This window comes from Sander lucioperca, chromosome 4, assembly GCF_008315115.2.
Source record: "Sander lucioperca isolate FBNREF2018 chromosome 4, SLUC_FBN_1.2, whole genome shotgun sequence".
In the NCBI taxonomy this organism is placed as follows: domain Eukaryota; kingdom Metazoa; phylum Chordata; class Actinopteri; order Perciformes; family Percidae; genus Sander; species Sander lucioperca.
Window position 1 is genome coordinate 42,913,481 of NC_050176.1, and position 27,660 is coordinate 42,941,140.

The 27,660-nt window shown below is 44.6% G+C and overlaps 3 protein-coding genes and 1 long non-coding RNA gene across 5 annotated transcripts in view; 1 reads left to right on the top strand and 3 right to left on the bottom strand.

The window, feature by feature from the left end:
• Positions 1-7,938, bottom strand: part of LOC116050940 (E3 ubiquitin-protein ligase TRIM39-like) — a 36,586-nt gene extending 28,648 nt beyond the window's left edge. The window contains exons 1-2 of the mRNA XM_036000573.1: positions 7,860-7,938; positions 2,106-2,399 (exon numbers count right to left, since the gene is read on the bottom strand). Of these exons, the coding sequence (XP_035856466.1) occupies positions 2,106-2,397 (292 nt within the window). The 5' untranslated portion in view covers positions 2,398-2,399; positions 7,860-7,938. The remainder of the gene's footprint in view (positions 1-2,105; positions 2,400-7,859) is intronic.
• LOC118492902 (E3 ubiquitin-protein ligase TRIM21-like) overlaps positions 1-21,572 on the bottom strand; it is a 28,500-nt gene extending 6,928 nt beyond the window's left edge. The window contains exon 1 of the mRNA XM_036000570.1: positions 20,980-21,572. Within this exon, the coding sequence (XP_035856463.1) occupies positions 20,980-21,570 (591 nt within the window). The 5' untranslated portion in view covers positions 21,571-21,572. The remainder of the gene's footprint in view (positions 1-20,979) is intronic.
• LOC118494909 lies at positions 1,359-24,056 on the top strand. The gene is made up of 3 exons (XR_004897117.1): positions 1,359-1,390; positions 9,225-9,229; positions 23,975-24,056. It is a non-coding gene; the product is annotated as an uncharacterized LOC118494909 (long non-coding RNA).
• On the bottom strand, positions 19,762-27,560 carry LOC116050941 (E3 ubiquitin-protein ligase TRIM21-like). Of its 2 annotated transcripts, XM_036000572.1 has the most exons (3): positions 27,429-27,560; positions 23,647-25,041; positions 19,762-20,203 (listed from the first exon to the last, which is right to left on the bottom strand). In XM_036000572.1, exons 2-3 carry the CDS (start codon positions 25,037-25,039, stop codon positions 19,950-19,952), a joined length of 1,647 nt encoding a protein of 548 aa, XP_035856465.1. In that variant the 5' UTR covers positions 25,040-25,041; positions 27,429-27,560; the 3' UTR covers positions 19,762-19,949. The 2 variants fall into 2 exon arrangements, with proteins under 2 accessions (XP_035856465.1, XP_031157022.1); XM_031301162.2 differs by lacking the exon at positions 19,762-20,203 and having other exon boundaries at positions 23,348-25,041.
• Between the last annotated feature and the right edge of the window lie 100 nt (positions 27,561-27,660).

Genomic DNA, 27,660 nt, shown 5'->3' on the forward strand with positions numbered 1-27,660 from the left:
ATAAAAAAAATAAAATAAAGATCATCCTCGACTAAAATACAACTTGTGTGTAAACCAGCTTTTCTGTTCAGTGTTTGGTGCTCCAGTCACTGCTTATTCAGGCCTTATGTTCGACAACTGCTTTATTGTATGTGGCTGGAAATCAAATACAAATAAATGTGTATCTGATTACATGATCTCAAATGAGATCAGTAATTATTTTACTCTGAGCGGAGAGATGATCAGAGGGGCAGAGATTTTACCACCTTCATTAAAACAGGGACTGAACAATGGGAAGAGTTTCTCAGTGAAGGAGCAGCCAGTAAAGGAGTAGATAAGAGCTGCAGCATCTACGTCATAAAAGGAGACCAGACCCTCCTTATAATCCACAAACACCCCCACCTTCTGAGGAGGAGACTTCAGAGAGAGAAGGACTAGATGGCCAGCAGCAGCGTAGTACTCTCATCATGCACTTTACCTTTAATTTTAGATATTTAAAATAAGAAAAAAAATTAATCAACATTAATTTGATGAATCATAACACACGTTATGTAGAAGATATCTATTTAAACCTCTGTTAAACCCACAGACATTTATTATAACTTCCAGAAGAAATCAGTGTCTAAAGACACCAAATATGTCAAGATGACGTTTGATTCAATTTGCAAAGAATTGCTGCACATTTAACCATATGATAATAAATGGATTAAAGTGTAAATCAGTCACCACAGGAAACAGATTCTGTAGAAAATAAGATGTAAAATATATGAATATGTACATTTGTTCCCTTGATTAAAAATAAATCAGTACCTGAAATAAGATCAGTGATTAGTTTACTCTGACAGGAGAGATGATCAGAGGGGCAGAGTTTTTACCATCTTCATTATTACTACTAGGATGGAAGAATGCGAAGAGTTTCTCAGTGAAGGAGCAGCCAGTAAAGGAGTAGATAAGAGCTGCAGCATCTACATCATAAAAGGAGACCAGACCCTCCTCGTAATCCACAAACACCCCCACCTTCTGAGGAGGAGACTTCAGAGAGAGAAGGACTGGAGGGTCAGCAAGAGCGTAGGACTCATTTCCATTTCTCAACCATATAGTCCAGTAACCCTTCTGAGGACTCATCGTGATTCTTCCCTTCCTGTTGATCGACTCTCTGGCCACTCCTAAATCCCGATTAGTCTTTCCTTTAACTTGAACCTCAAAGTAAAATCTGCCTGAAGAGAAACTCTGTTTTCCTAAAACACTAACACACTTAGAAAATCTCTCTGGGTTTTCTGGGAGATTCTTCCTCACATCACCATGATTCACTTGTTTCCCATCATCAGACAGGATGAGATTAGGATGTGCTGTATCAGGATCAAGAGTCACATCAACTGCATACTGCTGGACCCTCTTCAGCTCAGACTCAGTGAGCAGCTTCTTCATCCCTTTACTGAGTGTCTCCTCCAGCTGAACCACAGCTTTCACCACAGTCCCCTCATATGATGATGGACGGACGCTGACCTCTGTCCAGTCCTTGGTGGGTGGAGGTTGTTGGATGTTTAGGGACTGGACACTCTGGAGAAGATGGAGGTGGTCTTCAGAGCGTAACACCTGCTCCACCTCAGTGCTCCTCTTCATCAGCTCAGAGATTTCCTGTTCCAGCTCTTTGATGAAAGTTTCGGCCTGTTTTTCTGTTGTTTTCTGCTTCTCTTTGATCGTGTTGATGAGCTCATTCAGGCCTCTCTCAACAGACTCCTTCAGAGAAGTGAAGACCTGAACACCTTCTGCTATCTCTCTGTCTGCATCTTCCTCACTGAGGTCGACTGAGTGTTTGACCTCCTGAATCTTCAGTCGTCTCTTCTGGATCATCTGCTCAATTTCAGCCTCCAGCTCTGCCTTCTTTTCTTCATATCCTTCTGTCAGAGGCACAACATCATGCATCTTGTGATCTAAAACAGAGCAGATCATGCAGACACATGTCTGGTCAGTCTTACAGAACAGCTCCAGAGGTTTATCGTGCTTCGTACACATCCTGCCTTCCAGGTTCTCCACAGGGTCGATCAGCTGATGTCTTTTCAGACCTGACGTTGTCAGATGAGGCTCCAGATGAGTTCCAGTGCAGACGTCACAGGGAACTTCTCCTGGTTTGGACACTTGTTGCTCTGAGCTGCTGCTGCTGGCTTTCTGTTGAGCTGACTGTCTGAACTGAGCAACCATCTCAGAGATGAAAGTGTTGACGTGCAGCTCAGGTCTTGTGTTGAAAACCTTTTTACACATCGGACACAGGTACTGGTCATTAGTATTCCAGTGATCAGTGATGCAGTTCTTGCAGAAGTTGTGACCACATGGTATGGTGACAGGATCAGTGAACACATCCAGACAGATGGAGCACAGAAACTGATCTTCAGATGGCAGATAGTTTGCAGCAGCCATATCTACACACAGTGTGAAAGAACAGAAAACATTGTATTGAAATAACAGTTTTAATTAAAGCAGCAAGCAGTGGTCAATGGGCCCTCGTACATTCGTGTCGGGGATACTGATGGAGCTCTGGTCAACGTGGCCGTGCATTTCCGGGATAATCAGACACTGCGCATGAGTTAGACATAATTTTGCCTGGAGTGTGTGGCACTGAAAAAGATGTCCTGTACATTTTGTACCACTTCCTGTGGCCACTATGTGGCAATAGAGAACATATACCAATGAAACATCATGTTGCTGTATACCATGTGGAGACAACACCATGTAAATGTCATGTAAATTGGATGATCTGTGTCACATATGTAACGGGCGCGCGTTGTCTTTAACAGTTTCATATTAGGCTGGATGCACATCCATTAATCTTTGGATGTTCTGCGTTGTGTTGTATTTTGTACTGAGTGTAGGAAGGACCCGGACCACGATCAGTTGCTGGTTGCTCTTTTAATGAAGGCAGAATGGTGGAGTTGTCTGTACAAATCAACAGAAAAACACATAAGGCTCTGTAACATGCAGTCTCCTCCACACAGCACACAGGTCTCAAGCTCCTCCTCTCAGCTAGTCTGGCGCGGACATGTGGAAACATGTCTACTTTAAAGCTTGCAAAAAGTCTGTTTACAAGGTTTATATTCAATTGACACATTAACTGCATGATCACAACCTAGAAACTAGCATTTATACATGCATAAAACAAGGCTTGCATTGTCCAAAAACCGAAATAAATGTTTAAAAATGACTTTCAGCTATTCTGGCGCTGACTGAGAGAAGCGCCTGAATGATTGCACAAGGCCTGCAACCTCTTAAAGTGACAGTACCAGTATTAACACCTTGGTCTGAATACAACATTCAAGCGTAAATATAGGCAATAAAACACATCTTAAACATATAAAAAACAATATTCATCAGGATTTGGTGACATTTCAATCGTAAAAGTAAAGATATAATTTCAACCCGGTTACACATACAACTAACTTTCTGTTGTCAGTAGGTGGCTCTATGACTATGACTTAATAAAGGCGTGTAGATGCCTTCAAATATTTGGGGCAGATTGGACTATTTTAATTCAAGTTAACAGCTTCTTGTGTTACGGCGAAACATTCAAATTGTCTGACACGGCACATCATTCCACAAAAACGCAAAAGCTTCCCAATTTGGCACCATGAAGTAGGGCTGGGCGTATCGATATATATATATAAATATCAATAGTATCGATACCAAGATGAGTATTGGTATCGGATCATCATGATGAGATCAATACTTTTGTTGCAGTTTCTCTCCGAGTTCATGCGAGCACAGCATCTCTCCAAGTCTGTGTGCAGTGTGCAAACAGCGCACCTCTCTCTCTCTCTCTCTCTCTCTCTCTCTCTCTCTGCCCCCTCCCCCTCCCTGCTCTGCCGGAGGCTGAGAGCAGAGAGTCAGAACAGTGAGAGAAGCCCGTGATGATGCAACCTGTTCTCATTCCGAACTCGTAAAATAAGGACGTTTGGACAGTGGCTGTCAGCGTCTGATGCGACGAAAAAGGCGTCTTTCAGCGTGTTTGTGTAACGCACTGGGGAGAGCAGCAGTTAGAGAGGATTTAGCGAGTAGTATGTAAGGGCGAATTTCCGCATATGGAGATTGGTTGGGGGGGTGGATGGGTCAAACAAACACAGGACTTTCACCCAGGAGAGCGGGGTTCGTGTCACGCTTGCTATAGTTGCTTTTTTCTTTCCTCCCGCGTGTCACAGAACCGTACGCCCACCCACGACCTTTTCCTTAACATAACTGCGTCAAAAGGGACGGCAATAGTCCCGACCAAGCTCGTTTACTTAAATCGCTAAAGGAGACTTTTAGCGTCAATAAGAACGACAAAGGCACCTGACCAAGCGTCCATATTTTACGAGATGGTGTGAGAACCTGTTGGATGATGACGTAAAGAAAGCGAAGTGCTGTGTGGAGTTTATTCACTCCAGCTGATACGGACACTGCCACATGTGATGTGTGCAAAAAAGTAATTTGCCACTGTGGTAACACCACCAATTTGCATAAACACATTGAAGCAGTTCACCTGAGAGAGAACTCCGAGCTGCAAAAAAAGTGGAGGAAGGAGGAGGAGGGGGGAGAACCCCGAACCAGACCCCCAACACAGAGGCAGAGGTCTCTGGCAGAAGAAGAGAATCAGGAGTATCCAGGTAATCTCCAGCATTAAGCAACGTTGTTCACAGTGATCAGAGAGGCAATTTTAGCAGACTGATAGAACTACTATCATAAAATCAGCCAGTTGAAAAAAATCTTAATTGTTTCACTGGAACGAAAAAAATATACAGTTATATAAAGATATACCTCAAACCTGAAATATGAATATGACTGAATATAATAACCCTTTGTGTTAACTGGAAAATTTGTATTCCTATTTAAGCTACATGCAGATTACCGTTACAGACTTATTATAAATATTAGTAAATATTAGTAAATAAAAACATTTAGATTTGCCTAAAATCTTTGTCCTGTGTTTTATCATAATCATAATCAACTAACTAAAGTAATAAAAATTATTCAATGATCGTGACGTTACAAGTAAAAAGTAGCGGTATCGGCGATACTATCCCTGTATTTACTTAGTATCGGCTCGATACCAAAATTCCCAGTATCGCCCACCCCTACCGTGAAGGTCTTGAGATTCTTTTGACCCAGTTTGAGATGGATGTTGAATCCTCTAGGAAGAGTTCCGAAATGTTTGATACCTGTAAACGGCCGACATCAACATTCGAGGTATCAACTAATCCTTTGCGAATTAGGGTGACATTATTCAAAGGGTTATGCTTACAAAATACAAAATGAATCCAATAAACGTCAAAGTCAAAAAATACATGAAAAAAAAAAAAAAAAATCAAAATGGATGACTTCCAGTTGGGTGGAGCGAATGAAAGCATTTTGGAAACATGTCCGAAATGATGAGGGTTCAAATGTGGGTTCATCATTTTGTTAATATAAGAGGAACTTTGTTACAACTAAGGCCTTCAACACATAAGGGAGTGCTAAACATGCATGAACCCACTGCTGAATATTCTCTCAATGTTCAAAGATTTTATGACTGCGCACAATTTTGTGAGTTTTCGTGTATGTCAAGGGTGTTAAAATACATTCAAAAACAAAGTAAATGGAGGGGGCAGGGGGGCTCTATAGAGCTGACGTGCCACGCCCATGCCCAAATGTGATATCAGATCAAAATAATTACTAGTTTTCATGCATCCTAAAGTCCTTAAACGTGTTTGTAAAATGAAAACGAACGCACATAATCCAAAATGGTTGAATTTCTCTCAAGCGAAAAAATATCAAAATGTTTATATTTGTTCGTTAAAGGTCCTGTAGGTAGGATTGTGAAGATCCAGGACTTAGCCAAAAAAATTGTACATCGACAACTTCTCAGTCCCTCCCCCCTTTCCGCTAAAGCCCAAAACAGTCTCCTAAGCCCCTCCCCCCACAAGGGAGAATGAATGCGTCTGCATGAGTAGTGATTGACACGCAGTTAAACACCCCCCCCCTGGCCCTGATTGGTGCATCTGAACAGGGAGCGGTGGATTTTTGCAAATCACACTACAGGCTGTAGGTGGAGCCAGAGGAGCTGGATTTGTTTTTAAATGACCTGCTTCATGTAGTTCTACTGGAACATAGGGTCAGTTTCAGCAAATATGACAGAAAGATTGTTTTATAAGTCTTACCTACTGCACCTTTAAGATGAGAGCCATGATCCCACCAAATTTCATGAAAATCAAAGGAACTTTATCCCAACCCTGGCGTGCGTTTGGGAGCGCTATGGAGCCTGCTGGCCACGCCCGAGCCCAATCACTGCAGAACAAATTTCACCAGTTCTGATGTGTGCTAATTTTTACACATTTTCAAACATCCTAAGCCCCTCAGAAATGTAACAAAATAATAAGTGAACACATCCAGACGGAGCACAGAAACTGATCATCAGACAGCTCACAGCAGCCATATCTACACACTGAGAACAAAAAGTATTATAAAATGTTGTTACACACATAATTGTCACATGAATAGAAATTATCAAAGTATGATTACTGTAATTTTGACAAACTTAAACACTTCAGCACACAGTATGATATTTCTATAGTTCAGGGTCTCTCAATCAAATCAATAACAAAAGACAGACTGATGATGTTGTGAAGTAGTGAGGGATCTTGGGAGATAAGCCACACTACGTGACTCAGGCAGAAATAATGTTCAAGGAGCCACGGACATGTTCCAATTTACTTTGATGAAGTGAAAACACACAGAGAGAGGGTCAATGTTTAAAATAAAAACACAGACAACACCCTAAAACAAGATCCGGTCTCTTTTATGTCCACAGTGTTAGCATGGTTAGCACTGATAAGCCTCTGTCCTGATTGACAGGTCGGTGTGTAGCCAACGCCCTAAAACTTCTCCTGCTATGGCCAGACTATATATTACTGGCATATGCTGTGTACACTACAGAGCCCCCCTGGGGTCAGCTGATAAAAAAAACAACTAAACGCACAGATTCATAATCTGTGCTCTCGGTTTTATAAATGTAAGCAAAATTAGAAAGATATTCACAGATTTGAACTTCTGGGATCAATTCTCTATAGCGAAATGTTATTAAATCACAAACAACGCATCTTTCCTAACATAGTAAGGTTAACAACGAGCTACAAACTCATTTTCATCAAAACAAGCCGTCCTCCGACCTGGAGAAATAACATTATTGGTCTCTATGAGCAGCCGGCAGTGAGACGGCAGTCAGTCAGACCAGACGTGTTTAGGGACCGTCTACAAACTACAACAGCGACACAAAAATATCTATTAATTTAATGATTAAATAAGGTAGTGTCTTATTATCTCATCTCTTATTAGTATCTTAACTTATCTCAATTATAACTTATCTCCTTGTAGTTGTACTACAGCACTTACTTTTAAAAAATAAGTTTGGTTATAATTTTGCTTACATTTATAAAACCGAGAGCACAGAGCGTACAGTTTATAAAACCGAGAGCACGGATTAGGAATCTGTGCGTACAGTTTCGGTTTTTTTTATCAGCTGACCCCAGGGGGGCTCCGTAGTACACCAATAATATGACGCCATGGCTTCTCTATTTTAGCCTCCCTGCCATTACCTTGCTTAGAATGACAGATTTCTCTGGTTTTGAACATTTTTTCAAACATTTGGTGTAATGTGAATACACAGCTCAAGAAAATATATTCCATAGATCTAGTCTTTTTAGACATTTTAATGTGAAAATACCTTGAAGTTATACCTTGAAGTGAGTTATCCATCTGACAAGTGTCATTAATAAATGAAGAGTGTAGCTTCTTGTTTGAATAAAGCTGCTACATTTAGCTGTAAGTTTAGTTTAATGCTGTTTGTTAAAAGAGTGAATATAATCAGCTGCACTTACCGGTATTTGTTGAGAAAGACCTGACGAACTCAGTTCAATATTTCTTCAGACAGAAACACAGAGTCTTGTCTCTACTGCAGCGTGGCTGACACTCTGACAAACTTAACTTTCATTTCTGGAGTGTGACGTTGTATCTCTCCTCTTTCCAGTGTTGCTCCTCCTCTTACTGCAGCTCTGTGGTTTGTTTCCTCCCTCTCATGTGCACTCTTATTGTGAAATACCAGGGTGTTGTCTGGTTGATATGGAGCAATGGTCATGCTATAACTAATGATTTATTATGTGTGTGTTGAAACGTTAATGTGCCTCAGCTTTATTTTAACCAGAAGAGTTTAGTTTATAGTTTATTATTATAGTTTATTTAGTTCATAGTTTATTGGACACAATAGCCCAGAATATTCCCTTGGATTAGGGTGGCACCAATATCTTGGTTGCAGCTGTCACTGTGGTCCTACGCTCTGCGATGCCCTGCAGTGTCTGGCTGCGTCCTGCTACGTCCACCCATGCTATGCTGTGCCACGCTACATCCTGTAACGCCCTTCAGTGCCCTGTTATGACATGAACTACTAGTCACTGTTCCATTATCTTTGTGACTGTTATTTCCACTGTTCATCACACCCCCAACCGGCACCGTCAGACACCACCTCCCAAGAGTCTGGGTCTGCCAAGGTTTCTTCCTAAAAGGGAGTTTTTCCTCGCCACTGTCGCAATAGCTACTGCTAATGCTTGCTCTTGGGGGAATTACTTATTAATTGTTGGGGCTTTGTATATTATAGAGTGTGGTCTAGACCTACTCTATCTGTAAAGTGTCTCGAGATAACTCTTGTTATGATTTGATACTATAAATAAAATTGAATTGAATTTAATGCCGGGAAGGGAAAAACAGCTCATTTTTCAGTTCTTGCTCTGAAAGGTTTAGCAGTTCACTTGTATATTTGTAAATAGTTCATTTAGTTCGGAAGATGTTATGTTATTTAAAGTTAAGTAAGTTATGCATAGATTGCAAACCAGTATGTATTCAGGAAAGTTCTTTGTAATCACAGTTCACCAAAAGTGTTGTCAGCGTTTATACATGAGATCCTTGGGTGTCTCTGGTCTTGTGAATTAGACTACGATAGACATGAGAGAATCCAGAAAAAGTTCTGAAGGCAAACCTGAACCTGACTACATCCAATGTTAACTATCCAATGTTCAGATGTCTGTAATTGAAATGTATGCAAATAAGTGCATAATTAATGAGATATTGGCAAGGTGGAGGGTGGGGGTGTGGCCTTGACCAACTGCCACTTTGCTCGTTTGAAAGCCATGATGTCTCTCTCTCTTTCTCATGGGTGGGCCAAATTCTCTGGGCGGGCAAAGCAGAGAAAGGGGAGGTAACCTTTCCCCTTATGACGTCATAAAGGGAAGATTCCAGATCGGCCCATCTGAGCTTTCATTTTCTCAAAGGCAGAGCAGGATACCCAGGGCTCGGTTTACACCTATCACCATTTCTAGACACTGGGGGACCATAGGCAGGCTGGGGGAACTCATATTAATGTTAAAAAACCTCATAAAGTGACATTTTCATGCCATGGGACCTTTAAGAAAAAAGGCTTGGATGGGAGGCTGGACTCAAAAGCCATCAGGAAAAGATGGGAACATTTGGTGCAGAAATACAAGGTTAGTACAAGGTTGTTCCATACATATCTTTTCCTCTGTAAAGTGAAATGCTCAAATGTATAAATGTAGATCATAGTGTGACATAAGGTGACAAAGGTGATTATGTGTGCAGTTGTCAGAATAGTTGAGAATAGTTCTTACTTTCTAATATACACCACCGTTGAAAGGTTTGTCTACTCATTTCACCATTGGGTGTCCTTAGAATTATGAGTGAACTGAAATTGGCCAACAGGTGCTCAACATATTTGGAAAGTCCTTTAGGATTGTTAGGGAACCATTCTTAATGTTTTACCCAAGGTGATTGAGAGACTCTAAACATTTGAACGGTAGTGTATTTTGTCAGTAAGTAAGAAATGTAAATGTATTGCTAGTGTTTGTAGCATTTGATAGTGAAATAGTGCAGCTTTTTTGTTGTCGTTTCATCCACAGGCACTTAAGCATCCTCGTACCGGCATTAGTACGGGGATGAGTCCACCGCCGCTTCTTGGAAATGGTAAGCACTTAGGGATGCAGCGATTGCATAGTAGCCCCAGTCTTAATTATGCATTATATAAATGATGATGTCATCTTAGTGTGAAAATGGATCGTGAAAATTTTAAGACAAAAAAATCTTGTTCCTTAGACTCTATACTAGAAAAATATGCAAAAAGAAAAAAACAATTTTCACAAGAAAATCCAGTGGGATTACACAAGACACGGTACTAATGATAAAATGTGTTTTCACTCACCAAGGCTGAGGGCTCTCTAAGAGAAAGGCCACGCGGCGGTTCTTCCTCTGGGCAAACTTGACTTATGTTGTAAGCTAACCACTCCATGTTAAACCGTGGTTACTTTTACCAGCAGTTTGAGTGATGACGATATCCAGAGGCTGGTGGGCAACAAGGCCTTTTAATTCCAGTTTCTCCTCCAAAGGGTTCAAACCTCTGCTCAAGTATAAAATCCACTTTGATCATTTTTCCGAGTTAGCTAGCGACGATAACACAATCTTCCCTCATCGCTCTTCTTGCCAACTGTTGGCGCCGCGCCAGACAGCCAATCATATCTGAGATAAATGACGCTGTGGTGGAGCTACGGGCCGTCAGCCCCACTGGCCATCAAATTTGTGTGATCTACATTAAACACACTAACACTCTGAGCATGCGTATTAATCATTTCCCACGTACAATGCACATTGCATTGTGTGAGAGGGGCTAGCCCCACTCTGACACATTCAGGCTGCCGTAGTCTACCGAGAACACGGGAGAACGCAGTCTGAAGCAGCAAGGCAGGGGCAGAATGTGAAATAAAAATCCTACCACAAATTATATGCAATTTAGGAAGATGTTATATTCTTAGAAGATAATACATTATAGATCATAATAATCTTGAATTAATTAACAATAAGAGAACATTTGTTTGTATTTCTTTCTGTTGAGAAGAGGCTGTGCCCCACCTGCCCCTAATGACCAGTCGCCACTGGAAACCAGTAGATGTTCTCTTTATAAACTGGTGAAGATGGAGGAGATGGAGTCTCCTCCTGAAGGAAAACATATGTGAGGTTGTTGGTTGTGTCCTCGTCCATCATGAGTGATTATTCTGTACATGACCGACAGTGTGTTCACTCTCATGTATCAGGAGTGTTTGATGCTCAGCATGGCAGCAGTACAGTAACTTATGGAGCTTAGCCACTTCTAGTACCAGCTCTACTCGGCTCGGAACGACCGCGGTGCCCCGTCCTCCCTTTTCCATTGCAGATTTAGTAGCAATTCATGCATGAGGTGAGCGTGGCTGGTCGTCATAGAGACGCCGCAGGAAACTGCCGTGACCTAACGCGACGCACACACAGAACGTGGAAGGTGTGTTGTTTTTGATTCTCGGCATGGGGCTGTTTGCCAGAAGACACATTTAGTTTCAGAAGAAGCTGGCGGCAGCAAAAAAAAACAATGCTGGCTAAACTATTTAAAAATGGTGGGTTTGTTCAGGACACCCCCATCTGTCGCTATCAATGACAACGCAGTGATTAGTGACCATTCTCTCCGACCAATCAGTAGTCTGCTGGTTTTCACGTCACCTTTTGGTATGGCCTCAGCTCACTTGGAACCTCAACGGAGGTGATACTAAAAAAAGTACCTGTTGGCAGGTACCAGGGACCTTTTTTCATAATGGAAAACCAAAAAAGGTGAGTGAGTAGAGGCGAGTCGAGCAGGTACCATTTAATGGAAAAACGCCATTTGTCTCATCATTCCTTTGTGTTGTGAGCCATCTTGTGGTTGTTCTGTGTCACAACACCAGTTAGTGGTCTACATGGAGGCCTGTTGTTGCTGCTGCAGTGTAGCAGGGAGTCATGGAGACGTGCGTGGACATGAGGAAGGCTGTCAGCTCTCAAGAAATGGTCAAAGTTTGAATTAATACACTTCATTCATCAATTATTGTTGTTTGACTCTTTCAGAGAGATTATACATTTGTTGTCAGTATTGAAATGTAGCTTTAAACAATAAGGTCAACTTACAACATAGAAAACTAAAGTTACTGTTATTGTCAGACGTTACCCGCAAGAAGAAGCTCTGCAGAACAACTATAGATGAAAACAGGAAAAATGTCTTAGGTTCTATGGCAGGCCGTTTTAACATTTAATCGAACCACACTCCTATCTGTAATTACATTTTAGATATTCATAATAGCATTTCTCCTAGTCAAAATTGTATTCTAACTAGTCAGAATGGTAATTAAAGATATCCTCAATAACATTCTTACTTGTAGCTTTGTTTTTCAAGATATCTACAACTTTCATTGTCCTAGTCAAAACTAAATTTAAATCCTTCAATAGTATAAGTGGCCGTTTTAACATTTAGTAGCTAGACTGGATATTTATTGCAGATATCTGTATTTAATTCTTCCTAGTCAGATATCTGCAATAGATTTTATTAGAATATGTCCACATCCTGTTGTGTAGACCAGTTTTTATTAAAGAACAGCACTGCTAACAAAGCTCTGCTTACTGGACATTTCCTCCAGCTGCTTCACATTAAAAGCCTCCCACTGGTTATCTGGGGGAAAGCTTTTATTGTGAAACAGCCAGAGGAATTACAGGAAGCAGTGTGTAGGACGCAATCAGGAAACAGTACCTAAATCCAGAATAAACTTTAGATATCTGCAATAGATTTCTTACTAGGAAGAACTCCAATTTCAGATATCTATAATACAGTTCTTACTACTCATCATTTTAATTTCAGAAATCCAAAATGAAAAACAGATATCCACAAAACATTTCGGAATATCTACAATTCAGTCCCTCCAGAAAAATTACATACATAACAGATTATGTGATCGCATAATTCAATGCATAATCAGCCAAAGTCAGCATATTTATGCGGGGACCGCATTTTTTCAAATATGCCGCACTTTCGTCACATAAATTGCCGATTTCCGCGTAAAATATGCGGGGCTTGCATGATTTCATAATCCCCGCATTTTCGTTGCAAAAAAGTCACATATATCTTAGCAGAAAGTTGAAGAATTTTGCGTTGACTTCACACAAGAGCAGCCATTTTCCCCTGTTGCCATGGGAACGTTATGAAGTGACGTAATTACGTGACGTGAACATCATCGAAAAGCTGCAAACCCCGCGATGAAGTCATGATGAAACCACAGTTTTTGCAAGTTCCCGCAATTTTTGCAAGTTCCCGCAATTTCATTGCATAAAATGCATAAATATCCCGCATATTCCATCGCAATTTTTAAGAAAATGTGCCGCATAATCATGGATTTTGCCCGCAACAATCACAAAAAACTCCGCATTTTTCTGGAAGGACTGACAATTGCATTTTTACCAGTCACAATGCCAACTGTGGTTATCTGTAATTCCATTTGTAGTCAAAATGTACTTCAGATATTCAAAATGACATTTTGATATCTGAAATTAAAACGATGACTCGTAACAACAGGATTGTAGATATGTGAAACTGGAGTTCTTCCTAGTAAGAAATCTATTGCAGTATTCTAGAATGTCGATCCTGGATCGGAAGCATTAAATACAATCTGCAACATCATCGGAGGATGCTCTCTCCTCAGCATCACAAACACCGTCAACTTTGCTCCGCTCAACAGCTTCAGGCTCTTTCAAAATAAGAGCAACAGTGTGGTTCTGGAAGTAAAAATCCCATTCATATTCTCAATGAGTGTTTTGATTATTAACCATTATGTCTAAACACTTTAAATCAGTGGTGTAGTCTAAGTGATACGCAGTATACCCACTAAGAAAGTTCCAGGATTTCCATATAACCACTTAAAAATGCCCAATGACACGCAACAACAAGTCAAAATCCCATTCATATTCTCAATAAGTGTTTTGATTATTAACCATTATGTCTAAACGCTTTAAATAATCAATTTCATAATAAGTGCCACAGCAGGTTCTCCAAATAGGAACGTGGCTTAAATTTAAAAGTTTACAACTGTTGTGGTAGAAAGAACAGAACCAGCAGTTTAAAGTGATATCAGAAGAACTGATTTAGGAATAACACCATTAACATTCTTGGTCTCAACAAACAGACTTTATTTCTGCAATTATGCCACAATAATTCATACTTTTTCTTTCCTGTCTCATTATTGAGGATTATAAAAAATAAAAACATCAGACAATCAATTTACACCATATAGCTCTTAGATCCTAATTGTCCCATCAGATTTGCACTTTACCTTTAATTTTAGAAATTTAAAATGAGAAAATGAGAATTTGTGTTGTTTTTTTCTCCATTTGTGGATATCTGTAATTTCTTTGTTTCTAGTCATAATTCATCAACACATTAATATGATGCATCATGACACACGTTATGTGGATGATATCTATTTAAACCTCTGTTAAACCCACAGACATTTATTATAACTTCCAGAAGAAATCAGTGTTATGGGTGGTGTGTATTTTATTTTTGTAGTCCGTGTCTGTTCTGTATTTTGCTTGTTTCCTGTTTTACTTTGATAATCTGTTCTGTCTTGTCTTGTTTAGCTTTACTTTGTGTTTTCCCGCCTGTGTGATTACCTGATGTTTTCCACCTGTTTCCCAGCCCTTGTGTCACCTGCCTCTTGTTTCCTCGTTACCCTGTGTATTTAGTCTTTGTCTTCCCCTTGTCTTTTGTCAGATCATTTTGTGTCCTGGTGCCGTCAGTTTGTATGTATGTTGGTGTTTGTGTCTGGTTTTGTTCCTGTCAGCTCGTCGTTTAGCCTGTTCTGTTGTTTTCTGCCTGCTCCATTTTTGGACCGCCTTTGGTTTGCTCCTGTTTTTTGTGTTTAATAAATCCTCGTGCTCATACTCCTTCGCCTGCTCTCTGCATTTGGGTCCACCATCCTCACTTCACACGACAGAATGATCTGACCATCATGGATCCAGCAGAGTCATTCGAGGACGAACTTTGTGACCTCACTTGCAGGCTTATCTGTGCTGTTGGGGAGTGGAGAATTGCCCAAGGTTGGGAGGCTAAGGAGGCAGTTCTTCGCTCTGCTCGCTGGAGAGTTTCCTCTCAACCCTGGCTTAGGAGCTTCCTGCCGGAGTGGCTTCAGGACTTCTTGGAAACTCCTAGCCGGGAGCCAACACCCCAACATGCTACCAGGCCATCATCTCCCAAGCCTGCTAGCAGTCAGCTACCCCAGCTGCCAGTTGGTACCCAGCCTGCTACTTGGTCAGTGAGTTCTCCTGAGCAGACCAATGACCCCGAGCTGGCGTGCAGCTATGAGGGTACCCGCCTGGCTGTTTTCTCTGGGACCCGCGGAGGTCGCAGACGGGGAAGAGGAAGACATGGCTCCCGTCGCAATGCCCCGCTCTTCACCCCAGAGTCCTCATCCCCTTCTGTTCCCGAGCTGACGGACAGCTCTCCTGTTCCCGGGCTGACGTGCAGCTCTCCTGACTCCGAGCTGGCGTGCAGCTCCTCTGACCCCGAGCTGGCGTGCAGCTCCTCTGACCCCGAGCTGGCGTGCAGCTCCTCTGACCCCGAGCTGGCGTGCAGCTCTCCTGACCCCGAGCTAGTTAGCAGCCCACCTGAATCCGAGCTAGCTAGTAGCCTTCCCGAGCCCCGGCTAGCTAGCAGCCCTCTTGAATCCAGGCTAGCTAGCGATCCCCCTGAGCCCCTACTAGCTAACGATCCCCTTGAGCCCATGCTAGCTAGCATTTCCCCAGAATCCAGGCTAGCTAGCAGTCTTCCTGATTCCCGGCTAGCTAGCAGCCTCTCTACTTCCCCGCTAGCTAGCAACCTCCTTGAATCCGGGCTAGCTAGCAACCTCCCTGATCCTCGGTTAGCTAGCATTTCCCCAGAATCCAGGCTAGCTAGCAGTCTTCCTGATTCCCCGCTAGCTAGCAACCTCCTTGAATCCGGGCTAGCTAGCAACCTCCCCGAGCCTCGGTTAGCTAGCAACCTCCCTAAATCCAGGCTAGCTAGCAAACCCCCTGAATCCAGGCTAGCTAACAGCCTTCCCGAGCCCCGGCTAGTTAGCAAGCTCCCTGAGCCCCAGCTAGCTGGCTACTCCCCTGAGTCCAGGCTAGCTAGCAGCTTTCTTGACCCCCGGCTAGCTAACAGCCTCTCTGAGCTCAAGCTAGCTAGCAGCCTTCCTGAGCCCAGGCTAGTTAGCAGCCCCTCTGTATCCAGGCTAGCTAGCAGCCTTCTTGAGCCCCGGCTGGCTAGCAGCCCCCTTGAGCCCCAGCTAGCTAGCAGCATTCCTGAGCCCAGGCTAGTTAGCAACCTCCCTGAGTCCAGGCTAGCTAGCACTCTCCCAGATCCCAAGCTAGCTAGCAGCCCCCCTGAATCCAGGCTAGCTAGCAACCTCTCTGAGCCCCAGCTAGCTAGCAACCCCCCTGAATCCAGGCCACCTAGTAACCCCCCTGACTCCAGGCTTGCTAGCAGCCTTCCTATTGTCCCAGCACTGCCCAGCGTCCCCGAGTTTCCTAGTGTCCCCAAGCTGCCCAGTGTCCCAGCACTGCCCAGCTTCCCCGAGCCTCCTAGTGTCCCCGAGCTTCCTAGCGTTTCCTAGAGTTGCCTAGTGTCCCAGCACTTCCTAGTGTCCCAGCACTTCCTAGTGTCCCCGAGCTTCCTAGTGTCCCCAAGCTGCCCAGTGTCCCAGCACTTCCTAGTGTCCCCAAGCTGCCCAGTGTCCCAGCACTGCCCAGCATCCCCGAGCCTCCTAGTGTCCCCAAGCTGCCCAGTGTCCCAGCACTGCCCAGCTTCCCCGAGCCTCCTAGTGTCCCCGAGCTTCCTAGCGTTCCCGAGAGTTTCCTAGAGTTTCCTAGTGTCCCCGAGTTTCCTAGTGTCCCCGAGTTTCCTAGTGTCCCCGAGTTTCCTAGAGTTCCCGAGTTTCCTAGTGTCCCTAGGCGGTCCGTTATCCTTGATCCCTGGCTGACTAGTAGCTTTCCTGATTCCTGGCTGACTAGCAGCATCCCTGATTCCCGGCTGGCTAGCAGCTTCCCAGAATCCCGGCTGGCTAGCAGCCGCCCCAAGCTTCGGCTGGCTAGCAGCTTCTCCGAACCCCGGCTGGCTAGCAGCCTCTTAGATCCCCAGCTGGGTAGCAGCATCCCTGATCCCCGGCTGGCTAGCAGCTCCCTTGATCCCCGGCTGGCTAGCAGCTTCCCTGAACCCCGACTGGCTAGCAGCCTTTTTGATCCCCAGCTGGTTAGCAGCACCCCTGATTCCCGGCTGGCTAGCAGCTTCCCTGAGTCCCGGCTGGCTAGCAGCCGCCCTGAGCTTCGGCTGGCTAGCAGCATCTCTGAACTCCGGCTGGCTAGCAGCCTCTTAGATCCCCAGCTGGTTAGCAGCACCCCTGATTCCCGGCTGGCTAGCAGCTTCCCTGAGTCCCGGCTGGCTAGCAGCCGCCCTGAGCTTCGGCTGGCTAGCAGCATCTCTGAACTCCGGCTGGCTAGCAGCCTCTTAGATCCCCAGCTGGTTCGCAGCATCCCTAATTCCCGGCTGGCTAGCAGCCTCATAGATCCCCTGCTGGTTAGCAGCCTTCCAGAATCTCCGCTAACGTTCAGCCTCCCAGAATCTCCGCTGACGTGCAGCCTCCCAGAATCTCCGCTGACGTGCAGCCTCCCGGAATCTCCGCTGACGTGCAGCCTCCCGGAATCTCCGCTGACGTGCAGCCTCCCGGAATCTCCGCTGACGTGCAGCCTCCCGGAATCTCCGCTGACGTGCAGCCTCCCAGAATCTCCGCTGACGTGCAGCCTCCCAGAATCTCCGCTGACGTGCAGCCTCCCAGAATCTCCGCTGACGTGCAGCCTTCCAGAATCTCCGCTGACGTGCAGCCTTCTAGAACCTCCGCTGACGTGCAGCCGCCCAGAACCGCCGCTGACGTGCAGTCGTCCAGAGTCTACGTCGACAGACCTCCCAGAGTCTACGTCGACAGACCTCCCAGAGTCTACGTCGACAGACCTCCCAGAGTCTACGTCGACAGACCTCCCAGAGTCTACGTCGGCAGACCTCCCAGAGTCTACGTCGACAGCTCTCCCAGAGTCTACGTCTACGGGCAAGCCAGAGGCCTTGCCGGTCTCCGGCGCCCCAGAGACTGCCCCTGAGGCTTTGCCGGTCTCCGGCGTCCCAGAGACTGCCCCTGAGGCTTTGCCGGTCTCCGGCGTCCCAGAGACCTCCCCAGTGACTGCCCCTGAGGCTTTGTTGGTCTCCGGAGCCCCAGAGACTTCCCTAGTGACTTTGCCCTGGTTTTCGGTCAACCCCACTCCTGCCTCTCGTGCCCTGTCGGCATCCCTGTCGACCTCAGTTCCTGTTGCCTGTTTGGCGGACCCCAACCCAGCTGACCGGTCGCCAGTCTTCTGCCCAGCTGTCCCTTCTCCTGCTCGGTCTGCCTGTCATCCGGAGGGGTTTCGCCTTCGACGCTGGCCGTCAGAAGGGATTCGCCTTCGACGCTGGCCGTCAGAAGGGATTCGCCTTCGCCGCCGGCCTTCAGAAGGGATTCGCCTTCGCTGCCGGCCTTCTAAGGGGATTCGCCTCCGCCGCCGGCCTTCAGAAGGGATTCGCCTTCGCCGCCGGCCTTCAGAAGGGATTCGCCTTCGCCGCCGGCCTTCAGAGGGGATTCGCCTTCGCCGCCGGCCTTCAGAGGGGATTCGCCTTCGCCGCCGGCCTTCAGAGGGGATTCGCCTTCGCCGCCGGCCTTCAGAGGGGATTCGCCTTCGCCGCCGGCCTTCAGAGGGGATTCGCCTTCGTCGCCGGTGGCCAGAAGGGTTCTGCCTTCGCCGGCCACCAGAGGGCTTCTGCCTCCGTCGCCGGTGGCCAGAAGGATTCTGCCTTCGCCGGCCGCCAGAGGGCTTCTGCCTCCGTCGCCGGTGGCCAGAAGGGTTCTGCCTTCGTCGCAGACCGCCTGAAGGTTTCTGCCTTCGTTTCTGCTCTCTGCCCCCTGTTGCCGAGGCCTCTCTGCCCCCTGTTGCCGAGGCCTCTCTGCCCCCTGTTGCCGAGGCCTCTCTGCCCCCTGTGGCCGAGGCCTCTCTGCCCCTGTTGCCGAGCTCTCTCTGTGCCCCAGTGACTTTCTGTTCCCTGTGCCCCAGGGCGCTGTGCCCCAGTGATTCTCTGTTCCCTGAGACCCAGGGCGTTTTGCCCCAGTGACTTTCTGTCCCCAGGTTCCCCAGTGGCTTTCTGCCTCCCCCAGACTTTCTTTCGCCCCTCCGGGGTTGATTTTTTTTATTCATTCTGGGGTCGTCCCTCCTCCGGGCCCCCTCCGCCCTCCCTGGATGGGTTCTGCCTGTTAGTTTTCTTTTTTTTGTTGGACATCTGGGAGCTGTCCCTTGGGGGGGGGTCCTGTTATGGGTGGTGTGTATTTTATTTTTGTAGTCCGTGTCTGTTCTGTATTTTGCTTGTTTCCTGTTTTACTTTGATAATCTGTTCTGTCTTGTCTTGTTTAGCTTTACTTTGTGTTTTCCCGCCTGTGTGATTACCTGATGTTTTCCACCTGTTTCCCAGCCCTTGTGTCACCTGCCTCTTGTTTCCTCGTTACCCTGTGTATTTAGTCTTTGTCTTCCCCTTGTCTTTTGTCAGATCATTTTGTGTCCTGGTGCCGTCAGTTTGTATGTATGTTGGTGTTTGTGTCTGGTTTTGTTCCTGTCAGCTCGTCGTTTAGCCTGTTCTGTTGTTTTCTGCCTGCTCCATTTTTGGACCGCCTTTGGTTTGCTCCTGTTTTTTGTGTTTAATAAATCCTCGTGCTCATACTCCTTCGCCTGCTCTCTGCATTTGGGTCCACCATCCTCACTTCACACGACAATCAGTTTCTAAAGACACCAAATATGTCAAGATGAAGTTTGATTTAATTTGCAAAGAACTGCTGCACATTTAACCATATGATAATAAATGGAATAAAGTGTAAATCAGTCACCACAGGAAACAGATTCTGTAGAAAATAAGATGAAAAATATAGGAATATGTACATTTGTTCCCTTGATTGAAAATAAATCAATACCTGAAATGAGATCAGTGATTAGTTTACTCTGACAGGAGAGATGATCAGAGGGGCAGAGTTTACACCACCATCATTAGTACAGGGACCGAATAATGGGAAGAGATTCTCATTGAAGGAGCAGCCAGTAAAGGAGTAGATAAGAGTCGCAGCATCTACGTCATAAAAGGAGACCAGACCCTCCTCATAATCCACAAACACCCCCACCTTCTGAGGAGGAGACTTCAGAGAGAGACAGACTGGAGGGTCAGCAAAAGCGTAGTACTCATTTCCATTTATCAACACTAGAGTGCAGTAAAAATCTTCAGAGCTCAGTGTGATTAGTTCCTTCCTGTTGATCGACTCTCTGGCCACTCCTAAAATCCATCCAGTCTTTCCTTTAACTTGAACCTCAAAGTAAAATCTGCCTGAAGAGAAAATGTGCTTTGCTAAATCAGAGTTGCTTACACAACCACAATCAGAAAATCTCTCTGGGTTGTCTGGGAGATTCTTCCTCAAATCACCAAGATTCACTTGTTTCCCATCATCAGACAGGATGAGATCAGGATATGCTGTATCAGGATCAAGAGTCACATCCACTGCATACTGCTACTACCCTCTTCATCTCTTTACTGAGTGTCTCCTATAGCTGAGCCACAGCTTTCACCACAGTCCCCTCATATGATGATGGACGGATGCTGACCTCTGTCCAGTCCTTGGTGGGTGGAGGTTGTTGGATGTTTAGGGACTGGACACTCTGGAGAAGATGGAGGTGGTCTTCAGAGCGTAACACCTGCTCCACCTCAGTGCTCCTCTTCATCAGCTCAGAGATTTCCTGTTCCAGCTCTTTGATGAAAGCTTCGGCCTGTTTTTCTGTTGTTTTCTGCTTCTCTTTGATCGTGTTGATGAGCTCATTCAGGCCTCTCTCAACAGACTCCTTCAGAGAAGTGAAGACCTGAACACCTTCTGCTATCTCTCTGTCTGCATCTTCCTCACTGAGGTCGACTGAGTGTTTGATCTCTTGAATCTTCAGTCGTCTCTTCTGGATCATCTGCTGGATTTTAGCCTCTGCCTTCTTTCCTTCATATCCTTCTTTCAGAGGAACAACATCATGCATTTTGTGCTCTAAAACAGAGCAGAGCATGCAGACACATGTCTGGTCGGTCTTACAGAACAGCTCCAGAGGTTTGTCGTGCTCAGTACACATCCTGCCTTCCAGGTTCTCCACAGGGTCGATCAGCTGATGTCTTTTCAGACCTGACATCATCAGATGAGGCTCCAGGTGAGTCTCACAGTAGGAGTCCAGACACACCAGGCAGGACTTCAGGGCCTTCAGTTTGGTTCCAGTGCAGACATCACAGGGAACTTCTCCTGGTTTGGACACTTGTTGCTCTGAGCTGCTGCTGCTGGCTTTCTGTTGAGCTGACTGTCTGAACTGAGCGACCATCTCAGAGATGAAAGTGTTGACCCTCAAATCAGGTCTGGTGGTAAAACCCTCCTTACACAGGGGACACAGGTACTGGTCATTAGTATTCCAGTGTTCAGTGATGCAGTTTTTGCAGAAGTTGTGTCCACATGATGTAGTCACAGGATCAGTGAACACATCCAGACAGATGGAGCACAGAAGCTGATCTTCAGATTGGAGGTAGTTTGCAGCAGCCATATCTACACATGTAGGGTGGGAGAGAACAAAAACATTTTATTCAAAATACAGTTTTAGTTATTTGTTGAAAAAGAATCATGTGCATTAACTGTCCTGTTAAGCGTAACTTATTGTAGCAACAGCCCACATTTCCCATCATGCCTATTGAGTAGTTTAAGTGTTCTGTTTCATGTCAAAAAACCCAGATGTTGCTTTTTGCTGTTGGTAATTACCATTTTAGAGCTTGTTTAGTTCTAACCATCAGTGAGGTGGCTGGTACGTTTCTTAAACCCAGCTGTATTTTGTTACTGTGTTTTTGAGTTTGTGTTCACTGTCATTAAAGGCTTGACATCACTAAAGGTCCTGACACACCAAGCCAACAGCTGCTGACTGCTGCAGACGACGGCCGCCTGTGGCGTCGCCTCTTATCGGCCCTCGTTGCCTTTGTCTTGGCCAAAATTTAGCACTGGAACACACCACACAGACTACAGCTGACGGCCAAGTACCACATATGTTTTGCGCATGCCTGCAAGGAATTAACACCCCATACCAGTAGGTGGTGGTAATCTATTCATCATTCAACAAGGGAAACCAGATACCTTTGCCATGATACCCACAACATACAGCGTTTTCTCTAGCAGCAGCAGAACCAAACAGAGCCTACGGTCCCTCTGCTTCACTCCCCGCCGGGAAGACAGCGGTACCGGGAGATGGCTAACTGGACTGTGCCTCTCCCGGGCTGTCATCCGTTCTCTCGGCAAAGAAGTCTCCCTACAGTTGGAGCGGAGTGGAGTGACCCAACAGCCGGCTGCTGGCTCGTTGGCTAACGTTAGCTTGCTAATTTCACCCACCCAACATGGCTTCATCATACACCTGTTACCGAAAATTAGCAAAACTAAAATGTCACTCACCTGGCAATAAATAATTATGTTTATCTAATTTTATGTTATATCTTATGGACATAATGGGCAAAAATAGCGTGAATATCTAGAAAATAGCGTGAATATCTAGAATTCACGCTATTTAGAAAATAGCGTGAATATCTAGAAAGTACTTTCTAGATATCTGCAATAGATTTTATTAGAATATGTCCACATCCTGTTGTGTAGACCAGTTTTATTAAAGAACAGCAGTGCTAACAAAGCTCTGCTTACTGGACATTTCCTCCAGAGCTCAAGGTACTGCTTACTCAGGCCTTGTGTTCAACAACTGCTTTATTTTACAGTTTTTATTCTACAATCACATATTTACAGATTTCTTTGACTCATAAACCATCTTACAGTATTCATGAAACAAATAAAAAATGGCCAAAGTGACCAGTAATTATCCAAAACACTTTTCACTCAAGATAGAAACATCCATTAACTTTTTATACCCGGTATAATAACAACACATCCTGTGTTCTGTAGACATTATGGGATGTAATAGACCTTACTCTTAAATGAAGATTCATGACACAATGATATATTCAGTAATATGTTTTCTGTGGCAGCACATCAAATACAAATAAATATGTATCTGATTACATAATCAACACATTAATTTGATGCATCATGACACACGTTATGTGGAGGATATCTATTTAAACCTCTGTTAAACCCACAGACATTTATTATAACTTCCAGAAGAAATCAGTTTCTAAAGACACCAAATATGTCAAGATGAAGTTTGATTTAATTTGCAAAGAATTGCTGCACATTTAACCATATGATAATAATGGAATAAAGTGTAAATCAGTCACCACAGGAAACAGATTCTGTAGAAAATAAGATGAAAAATATATGAATATGTACATTTGTTCCCTTGATTTAAAATAAATCAATACCTGAAATGAGATCAGTGATTAGTTTACTCTGACAGGAGAGATGATCAGAGGGGCAGAGTTTTTACCACCATCATTCAAATAGGGACAGAAGTATGGGAAGAGTTTCTCAGTGAAGGAGCAGCCAGTAAAGGAGTAGATAAGAGCTGCAGCATCTACGTCATAAAAGGAGACCAGACCCTCCTCATAATCCACAAACACCCCCACCTTCTGAGGAGGAGACTTCAGAGAGAGACGGACACGAGGGCCAGCAGCAGCTTTGTACTCATTTCCATTTCTCAACACTATAGTCCAGAAACCTTTCTGAGGACTCAGTGTGATGATTCCCTTCCTGTTGATCGACTCTCTGACCACTCCTAAATTCCATTCAGTCTTTCCTTTAACTTGAACCTCAAAGTAAAATCTGCCTGAAGAGAAACTTTGCTTTCCTAAAACAAATACACACTTAGAAAATCTCTCTGGGTTGTCTGGGAGATTCTTCCTCACATCACCATGATTCACTTGTTTCCCATCATCAGACAGGATGAGATTAGGATGTGCTGTATCAGGATCAAGAGTCACATCAACTGCATACTGCTGGACCCTCTTCAGCTTGGCTTCAAGCAGCTTCTTCATCTCTTTACTGAGTGTCTCCTCCAGCTGAGCCACAGCTTTCACCACAGTCCCCTCATATGATGATGGATGGACACTGACCTCTGTCCAAGACTTGGTGGGTGGAGGTTGTTGGATGTTTAGGGACTGGACACTCTGGAGAAGATGGAGGTGGTCTTCAGAGCGTAACACCTGCTCCACCTCAGTACTTCTCTTCATCAGCTCAGAGATTTCCTGTTCCAGCTCTTTGATGAAAGCTTCAGCCTGTTTGTCTGTTGTTTTCTGCTTCTCTTTGATCGTGTTGATGAGCTCATCCAGGCCTCTCTCAACAGACTCCTTCAGAGAAGTGAAGACCTGAACACCTTCTGCTATCTCTCTGTCTGCATCTTCCTCACTGAGGTCGACTGAGTGTTTGATCTCCTGAATCTTCAGTCGTCTCTTCTGGATCATCTGCTGAATTTCAGCCTCAGTCTTCCCCAACTCTGCCTTCTTTCCTTCATATCCTTCTGTCAGAGGAACAACATCATGCGTCTTGTGGTCTAAAACAGAGCAGAGCATGCAGACACATGTCTGGTCGGTCTTACAGAACAGCTCCAGAGGTTTATCGTGCTCCGTACACATCCTGTCTTCCAGGTTCTCCACAGGGTCGATCAGCTGATGTCTTTTCAGACCTGAAGCTGTCAGATGAGGCTTCAGGTGAGTCTCACAGTAAGAGACCAGACACACCAGGCAGGACTTCAGGGCCTTCAGTTTGGTTCCAGTGCAGACATCACAGGGAACTTCTCCTGGTTTGGACACTTGTTGCTCTGAGCTGCTGCTGCTGGCTTTCTGTTGAGCTGACTGTCTGAACTGAGCAACCATCTCAGAGATGAAAGTGTTGACTCTCAAATCAGGTCTGGTGGTAAAACCCTCCTTACACAGGGGACACAGGTACTGGTCATTGGTATTCCAGTGTTCAGTGATGCAGTTTTTGCAGAAGTTGTGACCACATGGTGTGGTGACAGGATCAGTGAACACATCCAGACAGATGGAGCACAGAAACTGATCTTCAGATGACAGAATGCTCACAGCAGCCATATCTACACATAGTGTGAAAGAAAAGAAAACATTTTATTGATATTACAGTTTTAATAAAGCAGCAAGCAGTGGTGAATGGGCCCTCGCACATTCGTGTCGGGGATACTAATGGAGCTCTGGTCAACGTGGCTGTGCATTTCCGTGATAATTAGCCACATGAGTTAGACATAACAGTTAGACATAGAGTGTGTGGCACTGAAAAAGACATATTGTACATTTTGTACCACTTCCTGTGGCCACAATGTGGCAATAGAGAACACACTAAAGAAACGTCATGTTGCTGTATACCATGTGTAGACAACACCATGTAAATTTCATGTTAATCAGATGATCTGTGTCACATACAACTAACTTCCTGTTGTCAGTAGGTGGCGCTATGACTATGACTTAATATAGGCATGTGAATGTCTTCAGAAATTTAGGGCAGATTGGACAGCGTGTGTTATGGTGAAATATTGAAATTGCCTCATCCCAACCCTGGTGTGTGTCTAGGAGCGCTATGGATCCCGCTGGTCAAGCCCGACCTCAATCCCTGCAGAACTTTGCAATTTTTACCAGTTCTGACATGTATTTAAATTTTCAGAAGTTTTTAAACATCCCAAGTTCCTCAGAAAGGTAAAAAAAAAAAAGAATCTCTACAAAAACAATATCTTTTAGTGACAGGGACCGTTGAGCACCTCATTGTTTGTGTAAAAAGAAGCAAGTGTGATGACTGTTATCTTAAGTAAATCATATGATGGTGAAGTTGTTAGGGTTGAGGGTTTCTGTTATATTTCCTGTTTTATTTTGTTAATTCTTGCTCTGTGTTTTGATTGATTCCTGTTTCCTTGTTATCTGTTCTGTTTTTCCTGAACTCATCTTTATGAATGTAAGTTTGTCTTGGTTTACTTCCTGTCTTATTTTGTAGTGTTTGGTTTCACGTGTCTTGGTTTAGCTTTGTTTCCTGTTTGAGTCTGCTCTGCACCCTAAGGGCTCCTGCACACTGGCTGCGTGGCGTGAGCGTGTCAGCTGCGTGGCGTGTCTGTTTTTATTTCGGCTCCCATGGTAACAGGTTAGAGCGTGCACACTGCCTGCGTGACGTCTCAGAAAACGCGTGCATGCTAGAAATAGAACCAACGTCTATTTTTCACGTGACACACAAGCGTGTTGGAAGCGTTTCCAGGCAAAATAGAATAGGAAAAGATGTTTATATGTCATTTAGACACAAATACATTTAATAAATGACATTTTGATGTTTGAAAGTCTCGAGGTTTTTACATAAATGCAGATTTAAGAAATAATAAATAATTATCGATTTTCAAATATTGCACCTGTCAATATAGAAAGAAATATTCTGTAGCTTATTTTGCCGACGTTGTCTTTGCTGTAATCAAATCAGTATATATTTAAGAACACGCTATTATTTCATTTCATCAATGGGAAACATCCATGTGTACAGACAAGTCTAGCAGCAGCAGCAGCGCCGCGTCAGACACGTTTCTGGTGTGCAAAGACATAGAAAACGCCATGCAGCCGCCACACAGCTGACACGCAACTGACATGCAACAGAAACGCCACGCAGCCAGTGTGCAGGAGTCCTAATACGTTTCACCTGTTGGCCCCCTCCCTGCTCATTTGCCCCTGTGTTTAATGTCCTCTGTTCTGTTCAGTCCTTGTCATGTCATCATTGTTGTCGAGTGTACCTGCTTGTTCCTGTTTTCTACGTACCCCTTTGGTTTGGACCTTTTGATGCCATAGTGGAGTCCAGTTACTACTTTTGGAATTTTTGCCTTGTTTGGATTCTTAAAGACTCAAATACGCCTGGATTATTTTCTGTTATAATAAATTCTACACCTACATCTGTCCTATCGTGTCGTGCACTTTGGGTCCAGAATCCTTTTCCTGTCTCAGCACTCGGCCAGCCCTGACAGAAGTGTTTTAACTTGCACCGAGCTGTACACAAACAAGCCCGGACAAGCTGAAGCACTATTCTGATAAAACAGCACAGAATATGTCCACATCCTGTTGTGTAGACCAGTTTTTATTAAAGAACAGCACTGCTAACAAAGCTCTGCTCACTGTACATTTCCTCCAGCTGCTTCACATTAAAAGCCTTCCACTGGTTCTCTGGTGGAAAGCTTTTATTGTGAAACAGCCAGAGGAAATAGAGAAAGTAGTGTGTAGGAGGTGATCAGTAACCAGTTCCTAAAGTCCTGAGAACTGACACAGAGAGACTGTTTAAAGCTGTTAAAGTGGACTACTGTAAAGTGGGCCTGCAGACAAACAGCCAGAGTTATATTGTTACACATTTCACAAGTAATTAAAAGAGAGGAACTTCCTTTGTGAGTAGAGCTGAAGTTTAGTGTTAATCCTGGTTGTTGAAAGTGTAAATCTGATCAGCTGTACTCACCAGTGTTTGGCAGAGACTCTGCTGTGTTGTTGAGAAAGACCTGATGAAGTCAGTTTGACTTTTCTTTCAGAGAGAAACAGAGTCTTGTCTCTACTGCAGCGTGGCTGACACTCTGACAAACTTAACTTTCATTTCTGGAGTGTGACGTTGTATCTCTCCTCTTTCCAGTGTTGCTCCTCCTCTTACTGTAGCTCTGTTGTTTATTTCCTCCCTCTCATGTGCACTCTTATTG